General features: G+C 40.1%; 1 protein-coding gene across 2 annotated transcripts in view; it reads left to right on the plus strand.

Annotated features, from left to right (window-relative positions):
- The first annotated feature begins 638 nt into the window (after nt 1-638).
- IQGAP2 (IQ motif containing GTPase activating protein 2) overlaps nt 639-12617 on the plus strand; it is a 50335-nt gene continuing 38356 nt past the window's right edge. The window contains exons 1-5 of one of the 2 annotated variants that reach the window (XM_057405417.1): nt 639-833; nt 1502-1589; nt 2149-2312; nt 2854-2941; nt 10802-10965. In XM_057405417.1, the coding sequence (XP_057261400.1) occupies nt 741-833; nt 1502-1589; nt 2149-2312; nt 2854-2941; nt 10802-10965 (597 nt within the window). In that variant the 5' untranslated portion in view covers nt 639-740. The remainder of the gene's footprint in view (nt 834-1501; nt 1590-2148; nt 2313-2853; nt 2942-10801; nt 10966-12617) is intronic. The other variant, XM_057405418.1, reaches the window with a different exon arrangement.

Raw genomic sequence — 12617 nt, forward strand, 5'->3', positions numbered from 1 at the left:
GCCCCTTGAAGTTGACCTGGGTCTTCATAGAATCATAGAATACTCCAAGTTAGAAGGAACCCATAAGGATCATCGAGTGTAATTCCCTGCTCCTTGGGGCACAACCTAAAACTGAAACATATGACTCAGAGCATTGTTCAGATAGTCCTTGAACTCTGACAGGTTTGACGCTGTGACCACTTTCCTGGGGAGTCTGTTCCAGCAACCAACCACCCTCTCAGTGAAGAATCTCTTCCTAATGTCCAGTCTGAACTTCCTCTGTTTGTAAAGTTCAGTGTCAAAGGAACCAGTGTGTGTGTCTCTGCTTGTTTGTCTTCCAGTGTGCCAGCTGCTTATGTTTCCCATGTGATGCTGTGGTAAACTGAGATAAAGCAAAATCATTTTAGACCAACTTTATAGCATGAATTTAATGCTAAGCAATGGATTATCCACCAAGAGCTAGGCAAGTTGTCCAGTAACTGCCTTCTATGATAATGTATAGCTTGACTTCATGTTTTTTCATGTCTAAGGGAAATACTAGGAATGGGGTGTTTGAAGGGGAATATGCAATTTTTTTAATATATATTAAACACTCAATTCAAATAAATCAGAAGAAGCAGTGATAGTTTTGAATGTGTTTTACTTCCTGAAATTTAATTGTGCTTTTCATTTCAGTGCATGCAGCAGTAATAGCAATTAACGAAGCTATTGAGAAGGGAATAGCTGAGCAAACCATTGTAACTCTGAGGAACCCAAATGCAATGTTGCTAAATGTGGATGAAGAACTTGCACAAGACTATCAGAATGAACTCTTCGAAGCTAAAAGAAGAAAAGAATCAAATGCAAGACTTAAGGTAGTGGTATTTTATTTGCACTCCTAGTATACATACATGTTCCTTCATGTTGCTTGTCATTTTGTAGTATTACTGTTTTAAAAATTAACTTAATCATAATAGAGCAATTAGAAAAAAACCACTTTTAAACTAAAAAAGATGAATAATATTAATGCAACAAGCTGGCAGCCAATTTTTTAAGACTATGATTAATTAGAGTATGATGTAGCTTATCTTCAACCAAAGTAAAAATTACTGGAAGACTAAAATCAAAAAGGACTGGTTTTCCTCTATTGGCTGCTTTAGAAGTAAAATTAAAACAAAACAAAAATCTGTTTAAAAAGTTGCAAAAACAATTATATCTTTTTTGAGTGTGAAGTATAACCTCTGCCACAGATCTTTAATGTGGAATTATTTGCTTTGTTTTTTACTTGAGAGATAATGCTTTCTGTAGTTGAAAAATACTACACTATGTTTACATGGCTATTTTACAGGAAGCAAAAAAATGCTTTAAATTCTGCTCAGCAAGTTACTGCAAAGTGCTAATTTGTTTAGTTCCTGTGGTTGACAAATTCCTTTACAAATACATGCAGCAAATATTTCAGCTGATAAGAGTTTTAATGACTTCTGCTAATAGCTTTTCTCTCTGTAAAGTTTTTGCCTGTACTAGCAGCAGTTTTGTTTTCTAGAATGGCACAATCTCTGAAGAAGAGAGAGATGTCTACGAGGAGCTGCTGACACAAGCTGAGATTCAAGGCAATATCAATAAGATAAACAGTAAGCTGATCTGGATCACAGAAGTGTGCACATAATTCGGGATCTCCCAGATTCCAGCTGAATGTGACCTGAATCCACGTGAACAAACAAAATATTTCTATGGAATATTATAAAATACACAGAAGTAGCTTATGTCTGTCTACAAGAGCATTTTCTTGCTGCTCCTTCTTGACTGATCTTTTGGGGGACTAATGGTCTGGGTTTCTGGGTTTTGCTGTAAGAAGTCCTCAGTTCACCCTCAAATCATTCATTGCCTGCCCTGTTTCCTTACATTTGAGCTCCTTTTATGTGCAGAATACTGTAAATTTTGACCCCCTTTTCTATATAGAGCCAAAATTAGTTCATAACCTTCCAGTAAGCTGTGGTTGAAGCCCTCACAGACAGGCTTGCAAAGAGCCAGAGACTCCTTTTGTAGGATTAGTCTTGAAACAGATAATCCTCTGCTGGATAAAGATTGCCACTCTAGCTGGCTTTTACAAGAAGTGAGATGCTGACAGCAATGAAATTTTATTTTTCACAAAAGCATATTTGCTGTTTATAAGCATTGTTTTCATTTCAGTTCACATAGCTTTAGTCCAAGTGAATGAGGCTATTGACCAGCAAGATGAAGTGGCACTGATGGCAGGTTTGAACTCGGCTGCTCTGAGCCTACTTGAAGTTCTGCCACAAAATTCCTCATGGTACCTAATGCAATTGTGCAATTCTAAAGAACAGAAAATGCAGGTAATGGAATGGAATAGTACGACACATCAGCTTGGTTTTGTTTTTTTTTTCCTTAGCAGATTTTAATCCAGAGAAAGATTACCTTTACTCTGCCTTCAGCATCACTTATAAAACAGCTTTATAGAAGTTTTTGAATAACTGATGTACTAATCAACACTGAAGCAGTTGCATTTGCTCTAAAGAGCGTGATGCCTTTTTAAGTAGTTACTAAGACATAAGAAGAAAATATATAGCATGCAACCCCTAATACTATGTTTGATTTGAAAATCAGTTAAACTTGAGTATATCCAAAGGCAATATTGAATCACTAATGGCAAATGAAAGAATTGGTTTTAAGGAGATTTTATTGGGTTTTAAGGAGAAAAGACATCATTCTGAGCAAGATAAAAATCACAGGGAAAGACTAATTCTGTATTTACTATGTGTTTGATGCACAGGGGATAGTACAATCAAATCCCAGTGTCCCATCAAGGGGTTTTATCCCTTATCTTCCATCAAACTTAAAAGCGTAACTAATTTTTTTTTTTTTCTGATCTGTTAGATAGCAGGGGTTCCAAATATGCTCGACAAAAGTGAAATTCAGAATGAAGTTAGTGTTGCCAATGCGGAGGCTGAGGCTCACAAGCTTAGTGAGTAACTTTTAATACTCAATTTTTACCATCACCACTTAATTACGCTAATCTGATTAACTGAACCCACCATTTCTGAGTGAAACAAGGTTTCTCAAAGAGAAGAAATGCTTTGCATTTTATTTTTGAAACTGTTCTCAGTGTCACGATTTCCAAGCCATCAATCTGTGCCACATTGGATATACTCTTATCTGAGGTAGCTGACTATTTTTTCTTTGAATAACTTGAGCCACTGGTAAACACATTGGCTAAAACTGAAGACAGTGCACAGCTTGATGTCTTGAACAAATATTTACCAGTGTAATCCTCATTTGGGAGTGATGAACATCCGTGTATAATTAAAATAGAATGACCACATGGAAGAATATTTTGCAATTACGCCACAGAGGAAAACTTTTCTCAGTTTTAGACACGCTTACCTGTCTAATCTGTTCTTACCCTGCTAAGAATGTCACAAGACAAGTTATAGTTTCTAAAGAAAATATAGTTAAAGGGGATCTAAATTTGCAGTGCATGTATTGCTGCTTTTGACTGGAATCTTGTTTGCTAGGAAGCTCAGCTTTCATTAAACTGCTACATCTGGGCATGGCTTAGTGGCTGTTTTGTTTCTGGTGGTATTTCCAGTGCTTTCAATCCAAGCTGATTGTTTTTGTAATGTGACTGAAAGGCTGTCCTGTGAAGTCCATATAAGCCAGAAGAGAAGTTTGACTTGTTACGTCAAATATTAGCCTATTTTAGACTGTTTAGACATGGTGAGCAGTACTTTTTCTAGAAGAGTTGCTCCTTGGTAAAGGAAATGAGAAGGGAAAATGTGATGTATGAAAATCAGTAACAGTGATCTGGAGACCAACATATTTCTTATGTTTGGTTTGAAAAGGAAAAAACAGTGGGTTTTGTTATTGGAATGTAAACAATGTAAATTATATTTCGCAAATTGCATGCTCTTTTTCTGAATTAGAAATCATTAGCTTGGTTATTCACTGAGAGCTTGTCTAGTCCATTTGTGGACTCTGACTCTTTTTCTCTTTGCATTTTTCTCTCAAAAAAGCATGCACGCTGTAGCTTTGAGTGCTTTTTCCTTTTTGTAACCTCAGGAAAAGCCAACAGTGAAGACCTTCAAGAGCAATGTGGCCCTGTATGACCAAGAGGCTTGTTTAGGTGGGCCTGATTGCATAGAAAGGTTTTCAGCATTTTTGTGTCGTATAATAAGATCTGAGTGTTGCTGCATACATGAACTGTGGATGGTGTCTGCTGTACAAGCAGTCTTGTACAGACTTAAGCAGTCAGTAGTGACTGAAAACATTCCCTGGATGATAGTGTACAGAAAATCCATAAGATAAGGGAGGAGATGGAAATTACACTTATAATTGTCATTCTTTACCACATACAGTCTAACCTTCAAGGTTGATTCCCTTTGTGCAAGACCAGAGCAGTGCCTTGTACAATGTGTTCCTGGGTGTGTCCTGGCCTGGGTTTCTTCAAAGTTGACTCTAGGTGTGCAATTACAGTGGCTATGCCTAAACTAAGGACTTTTGTAAGGTTTCTGCAGCTGCCCAACTGGAAAGTGTTTTTTGGCGTTTTTCTGCTAGGTTCAAACATCTGCTGAAGTCAGTTCAGCAAAAAGCAAGCCAGGTGAATTATTCAGGTGCTGAAAAGAGTAGCGCTTGTACTCCTCTGTGGTGGTCTGTTTGATTTTAAATCTGAATTGTAGAGAAGGGGAAAATTCCCAGATGGTAGTGTTGTGAGGGCTGATCTTCCATGCTGGTTGACAAGCAAAGAAGAGATGGCAGGAAGAGGAAGTCCTAGAAGCCATAGCATGTGGTTTTCCCTTCGTTCAGCTACTGAAATTCCCAAACGCCCAACATACGGCTGATTTCAACCAGGCTTCCTGAAATGGACAATAAAATGTCTTTGTTACAGTACAGGTTTGTTCTAGCTAGCTGAGTTAGGTCCTGACGAAGAGAGGATTCGAGGGAGGAACACAGTGCAGAAGGAAAGGGTCATTAGGGGTGAAGCATGACTGGGGCACTGGAGCTGACATACCCAGCAGTACCTGCCACATGCAAAGCCAGGAGGGATGTTAGGGCTTTCTGTGTGGTAGGATGGGGTCAGCTCCTTGTTTTGGGTTAAAGGTAGAATAAGCAGCCGCTAATACCTAAAAGTCCAGAAACTTCAAAGTCCTCCAGCCAATTATTTGCTGCATACCTTTTAACAGACACTGTTTTTGCAACATTCAGCAGTTGTGTCTTGAAGAATCTCACACAAATATATCTGGTTTTTCTCTAATGACAGCAAACTATAGTCTTTGGAATAACCTAGTTGTCGTCTACATGGCATAAAGAGCAAATTGTATATGAAAATTAATAGGCTTTTCTTTCCCTGCTGTTCTCTAGAACTTATAGCAGTTGACAATATCAATACTACAATTCGTAACTGTGATCCTAGTAAAACACTGGTTGCACTGATGAAACCGGAGGCGCAGCTGCCTGTTGTTCACTCATTTGCTGCTGTTTTCTATCAGACTGAGCTGTTCAACCTCCAACAACAGAATGCTGTGGTAAGAGTGAAAAGTTTGAACTGCTTGCTGATGTTATGTAGTCAAACCATGAAAGAGCACAAACATAGCATGTTGTTGTGTAAAATCAAACTTGATTCTATTGCCATAGTGTTACATATTGCATGAATGGGTCTGGTTGAATAGGCAATATTGAATCACAAAATGAATTTTTTGACACTTTGCTCTGACTGAGCTCTTGTGTTGCAACAAATCAACTGACATTTTTTTTTAATTGTTGCATGCCCTTAATGAGGACTAACGCTGTTATACTGTATTTATTGTAAATACACTATGTAGTGTAGAAAAGTAATCCTCTGCAATGAGAGTAAGACCAAAATAGATGGGACTGTGGCCCAAAGGCAGAAAAGTCTGAAGAGATACGTAGCAAACCCAGTAAGCTCTACCACCAGTGCTGTGTTAACCTGACGTGCTTGTGAGTAGGAAATTTGTCAGGCTTATTAAATCAAGTCCATCTTCTTGATGGTATCTAGACTGTGTAACTCAAATTCGTTACACTACTTACTTAGCTTCCTGACTGTGGTACATTATTGTCCTACAGAACTACCTGGCACATGATGAACTGTCTATTGCAGTAGAAATGTTGTCAGCTGTTGTGTTGCTAAACCAGGCCTTGGAAAATAAGGACCTCCTAATGATAAAGAATCATCTCAGAACCCCATGTATTGGCTTCAATAATCTGGAAGAGGAAGACTTTCAACGGTAAAGGCTCATTTTGTCTTGACTGGATGTCTAGTGACATGGTTTAGTGATGAACTTGGCAGTCTTGGGTCAACGGTTGGACTTGATGATCTTAAAGGTCTTTTCCAACCTAGTTTATTTTATGATTCTATAACTTGGCAACTTTTGCAAAAGGATAAGTAAGCATTTTACTAGGTGGGCTGTCCTCTGTTATGCTGTGAATGAGGCTGAAAGAGCTGCAAGATAAACAGCTGTGTTATAAGTTAATGAGGCATCACATGACAATTGCTGAACCAGCTGTGTCTGTAAGTATAAGAAATTACACTCCCTCAGATGTTTGAGTGCAGAGGACTTGAAGTGCAGGGAAGATATCTTCCAAATGCAAACGTTAAGATCCGACAGGAATTTTTGCAGACACTAAGACATGAACAAACTGTAGCTGGAAACTGTTAATCAGTAACGTCTCTGCAATACTGGAAGATGATCTTTGGAATGAGGTAGTGTTTAATGCTTTAAGGTTCAGGAGGGCCCTTAAAGAATGGCTGACTTGGATTTTGTGGTTTTGTTGGGGCTTTTTTGCTTGAGAACTGCAAAGGTCTTGAAAAAATTAGCAGAGTTTTGCTTGCTAAAAAGCTGAGTACACTGCTGTGGCACATGTGCATGTTTAAAATTGAGTTATAACCTTCACTCAGCTGCCAGCTGCCTGCACTGCCACATGCCTGACTTGTCACAGCCATGTGCTGTTATCTCTCCATTCTTTTGTGTACCTGCAAAAACTCTCAGGCAACACTGATATGTGTGAGACATGAGCTCCCAGAGTGTGGGGGAGAGCATGGGGACATAGGACAGTTCTTGCTTCTCCATCACAGGTAGGGAAAACCTCCATGTGCTGCTGGAAGACATTATTAGGCAGAAGGGGCAGTAGTGGCCCTTAAGGGGACAGGAAACTGAGAGTGACCCTTGCTTAGGTGTCTTAGAGCACGAAGGAGGGCAGTCAGGATAGGAATAAGAGGCCAGTGTTTTGGTTAGAGTTAGCAGAGTGCCATAAGATGAAGCAAAATTAATTTGCCACTTGGCTTCTGCTAATGTGAGGTGGTGCTTGTAAGAAAAGCAACATTACAAATACAGTAAGCAGGCCCCATAAAGAAATAGGCCCCAAAGTGCCCAAGTGCAGCATTTCTGGCTGGTGTTACTATGAACTGACCTTTCAGACTAAGCTGCCAGTCAATGCGAATGAAGTACTAGGAATTAGTTGGACTAGAGAATAAGATTCTGATGTCATTATGTAAATGTACTGCCAACCATACACTGAGTATTGCAGGAAGCTTTACACAATACCCAAAGGATTACAGCAGAGCTAGAAAAAATTCAGTGAGGGAGATGGTGTTCAATGGCTTTCTACCAGAAGTCATGAACTTGTTAAAAATGTGTCACCTAAAAGTGAGAATTTAGGGGAAATATGAAATGGGTCTGCAAAAGCATGCGTGTGTGGGGCAGGCTGATAAATGTTGCTATTTTCTTTTATAACTCTAGCTTTCATTTTCTTTTGAGAATTGGAGCAAGAAAAAATTGGACACTATCAAATATCAAGTTTAAAATTTACATAAGGAACTGCCATCTCACAAAACACTTAAATAGTGCTTGGAGGACCTTGAGCTGTAGGGGAGAGAGGCATCGTTTTTTTATACCCTTCCTTTGCCTATAGTCCATCATCCTCCACATGGAAGGATCATGGAGGTTGCATGGAGTTTGCATGGAGGTTGCAGGAGGACCTTGAGCTGTAGGGGAGAGAGGCATCATTTTTTTATACCCTTCCTCTGCCTATAGTCCATCATCCTCCACATGGAGGGATCATGGAGGTTGCAGGAGGTGCTGCTGCCTCATACTGGGGCTGGAATTCTGTTTGTTGACTTTGTGTCAAGAAGCCAACCATAGTTTCTCCTAGATTTATCTGTAGTACCATGCAGCAAAGTGTATGTCCAGCCTATGTATTACCATCATCCCCTGTTGTCAAGTAAAGTGCTCTGAAGTAGTGTACAGGGCCATTTTTTCAGATTCTGACAAGCATATGTTGAACAAGCAAGGAAGATTGCATGCGTGTGTAATTTATGGCAAGAGATGAGTTTGTCTGAAATTCATTAATTGAAAAAAATACTAGGCACTAAATGATGGATGATACATCTGACTAATTCTTCATGGCAGTTTATCTTGTGTATGAAATACACTTATGTATTTTATATCTTCTTATAGTTACGCTGATACACTATTGTCTATTAAGTCAGAGGCTTCATCTCAAGGCCAAGATTATTTAAGCTGGAATGATATCCAGAACTGCATTGACATGGTTAATATGCAAATTAAAGAAGAAAATGAAAGTAAGTAATTTTGCCTCTACATCTCCCGGCCAGATGATATTCTGATCCTAGATACCCAAGTATCTGTGCTGAACGACCTTGTTCAGATGCTCTTTGAGAGAGAAGAGTATTAAAACAGCTTTGAACACCTGTTGGGTTTTGAATGTCCTTGAAGTATTCCTAGTTGTGTTTTGGCAGGCTGAAAGGTACTGGGCGGTGTCTGCCTTTTGCAGTGTCACTGTCCTGGGTTTAGCAGTAGCAGTCAGTTTTTCTCCTTCTTGGTAGCTGGTGCAGTGCTGTGTTTTGACTTTCAGCCTGGGAACAGGGCTGATAACACCAATGTTTTCAGTTGTTGCTAAGTAATGTTTACCCTGACCAAGGACTTTGTGAGGCTCATGCTCTGCCAGGGAGGAGGGGAAGCAGGGAGGAAGCAGAGACAGGACACCTGACCCAAGCTAGCCAAAGAGGTATTCCATACCACAGCACGTCATGCCTGGGGAGGTAACTGGGAGTTACCCAGAAGGACACATGGTCTTTTGGGTTGGACTCATGTGTTGGCAGGTGGTATCGTATTCTCTTCCCTTGATATTTTCTCTTATCGTTGTTGTCGTTGGTGGTAGCGGTGGTGATTTGTGTTGTACATTGGTTGCTGGACTGTTCTTGTCTCAACCTGTGGGAGTTGCACTCTTTCAATTCTCCTCCCCATCCCTCTGGGAGCAGGGAAGGGGAGAGCCCCTGGGGGGGGCGAATGCGGGCCTCGACTGCTTCCAGCCCGGCACCACTCACTGGGAGTGAGTGAACAAGCTGTCTGGCAGGGTTTAAACCCCAACAGTCACAAACGCCATGGTCCTGCCCACTTGGCAGTATCGTTCAATATTTGCAGTGGATGGTCTTGCTTTGTGGATTTTGCAGAAATTACAGTCAAAGAGAATACTGGGGGATATGGGAAGAAATTACCGGCAGTGTCCTGTGGAAAAGGAATTTTTTTAATATTAAATTATTTCCAAGCCTTTTTTTTTTTTCTTCTTTCAAAAGGGAGTTGGTGAGAAATTATTTAGTGCAATTATCTGTCCTGCTGTCCTTCTAGGTAACTTGATTTCCTATATGAGAGTACCTTGTTATGCCTACTTTTCTAATATAAATGGAGAGTTTATTTATGCCCAATTTGCTGGAGAAAGGAAAGGGAAGCTTTCAGACTGTATGTCATTGGGAAGAAGCCTAGAGGGTAATTTAAGAGACTTCAAAAGGCTCGGGCTGTTTCCAGGTGGCAATAATGCACAGCACTTGTGTGCTTCCCGTAGTGCCATCTGTGTTGTGCATGCTATTGTTTCATACCGGTGAAGGAAGCTTTAAATTGCAGAAATACTAAAACTGACTATATAAAACTGTGTATTGCTTCCTAAATCTAGTTGTGGTGGACACTCATGGCTTGCTTGAAGTTTGTGTCCTTTGGCAGGATGGGATCCTGAGCAGTTCATTTGACTGAAATCATCACTTTCTTGTCTGAATTTCTGAAGTCACTTGGAATTGCAAAAGGCCTTAAGAAAGGTGGTCTTGCAAAAAGTCTTTAGTACTAAATAAGCTGCACTTGGTTTCAATGACACTAGCTGGGGATGGTTATTTGTGGCAGATAAGGGATGAAGAAGGGTAGCCTCTGTTCCAATAAGCAAGCCCTAAAGTTACTTGTTGACTGAAGTTCTGGGTGTCACTGGTTTGAACAATCAAGTGATTTCTCCTAAGGTCAACATTATCAGGTTGGTTATTTAAGGTAAAATTAAAAGCAGTGAGGTTAAGTTGATATGTAATCCTGTAGCTGAGAGGTCATATGTATGTATTTGTCCAAATCAGGATTCCAAATAATCTGGTCTGAAATGACTTGAGAATAAACCTTTCTGTGCTGAGCCAATATGTAGGAGAGCATATTTAAATATGATGCCCAATGTTTCCTCAAGTTTTGTGTAGATACTCGTACTCTGAAAGTAGGGAAGTCAGTTTTCCTTTTTTCAGGAAGGTTTGATTTTTATGAAGAGGTAGATTCAGATGAATCAGTAACTGTGGCAGAAAGGGACACTGCACAACTTCACAGGAATATCTGAGTAAAAATTATTTTAAATCAACTGCTGTTGCTGCCTCTGCTTCTTGTTACTTGATTTTTCTGTTCTTCATGTTGCTGCTTTGTTTGTACCTACTATCAGACAAGCTGCATCTTTTTTTGGTAACTACATCTCTAATAACTTTTCCATTTCATAGGAATCATTGCAATTGGTCAGATTAATGAAGCAATTGACCAAGGAAATCCTGAGAAAACTCTAGAAACCCTGCTGTTGCCCACAGCCAAGCTGCAAGATGTGAGACCAGTAAATGCAAGGCATTATCAGGATGTTCTGCACCACGCCAAAGCACAGAAATGCAAGGTTAGAGCTTTGACTGTTGCTGTTCGTGAGAACTGAAATGCTAATTCTTTTCACTTACATATGTATTCCTGTCCTGTTGCTCTGTTTAGATTATTCAGATGTTTCTAAATACACTAATGATAACAAACTACCACTAAGTAATTTCCACTATTATTCTGACTAGCAAAAAGGGATCAGTTCTCAAGGTATTAATACTAAGGCATATTCTGTATATGTGTCACTACTGACTTGATGTAACCTTGCTTATTTTTAATTCTACCAGGCTGCTGTAGCTATTATAAAATGTAGGCAGCAGTGGCCCTGATGTAGTTATGAATTTGTGCAAGGATCTAGTTACTAGACTGTGTCAGGCAGGTAGTTATAATATGGATGGGAATTGAGATTTTTTCCAGAAAGCAGTCATAGTCATGCTGAAGGCCTCACAGTGTTCCTTAACAGACCTCAGGTAAGTACTTTGAAGAGTCTCAGTTGCTTAAATCTCACGTTTCATAACAGTGAAGATTTGTACGTATTTCTGTTCTTGCTTTATCATGCAACAAGCTGACCATCTTGTATGTGCCTTCAGTTAAGCCTATCTGAGCAGGATATTGCCATCTGCTTCCCCAAAAGCAGTGCCCTGGTCAGCATCACAGCTCAGGGAAGCATAAACAAAGATCAGCCTAGCAGCTTGCAGGATGTGACTGAACACAGGATTAGCTTAAAGCTACCAGTACAGCACTTAAAATGTCCGGTGTTTGGAAAAGATGCTTAAAATTCACATAACACATTCGTAAAGTAATGCGGTCAGCTGGAGAAAGTAACTGAACTTTGGCTTGTAAAAATACCTTCTAGCTACCTGGCCACTAGCGGTACTTGCTGTGACACAGCGTGTTCCAGCAATCTACTGTCAGAGTTTTCAAAGGGCATTTGCACATCTCAATTTCTTGCTTGGATTCCCAGGCAAAGGCTGGTTTCAGTGAGCCCTGAATGCTAAGAAGCATCCTCCTTTTCCATGTGTGCTGAGGAGGGTTTGGTACATGCTGACTACCTTACCGGTCCTGCAAGGGTCAGGGTTGGTATTTGTGTGCAGAAAGTGTCTTTACAGGTGGTGGCTCTGCAGTGCTGGCCTGGGATGTGCCAGACCCTTTGTGTATGCATAGTGAGCTGGGATGTCCCCAGGGCAGGGACCTATGGCCCACAGGTGCCCTCATGCTTGTACACAGCAGCCCTGCTTGGACTCACTCCCTGGGTGCAAACCCGGTGCCTGATCCCATCCCTTTGTGAATGTGCTGATAGGAAACAAATGGGCGTCTCCCAGTTTTGGAACAAAAATTGTGCAATCTCTTTAAAATCTTCTTGTTCAAAAATTGTTGATGTTCCTAGAGACTTCCACTGGCCTTTCTTTCCTGAGGTATTTTGTTTTTGCAGCCCTTTGATAGCTATGTAAAATCCTCTGTAAACAGAAACATTGCTCCTGTTTAGGAAGAGAGCAAGACACTCTACTGTATGTGCTCCCAAAATAAATACTCAGATGCATTGATCTGACTTGCTTTCTATGCTGGTCCATCACAAGGACATTACTACCCTTTAGGTAAAGATATGAATTAGACTGAACTTTCCTTTAAAAAATAAAAAATCCAAACAGAATTGAAAAGATACAGTGTCTAAATCTT

The sequence above is a fragment of the Pezoporus wallicus genome, unplaced genomic scaffold (assembly GCF_028554395.1).
Source record: "Pezoporus wallicus isolate ANWC-B61680 ecotype Strahan unplaced genomic scaffold, APGP_CSIRO_Pwel_v1 scaffold_2696, whole genome shotgun sequence".
Taxonomy (NCBI): domain Eukaryota; kingdom Metazoa; phylum Chordata; class Aves; order Psittaciformes; family Psittacidae; genus Pezoporus; species Pezoporus wallicus.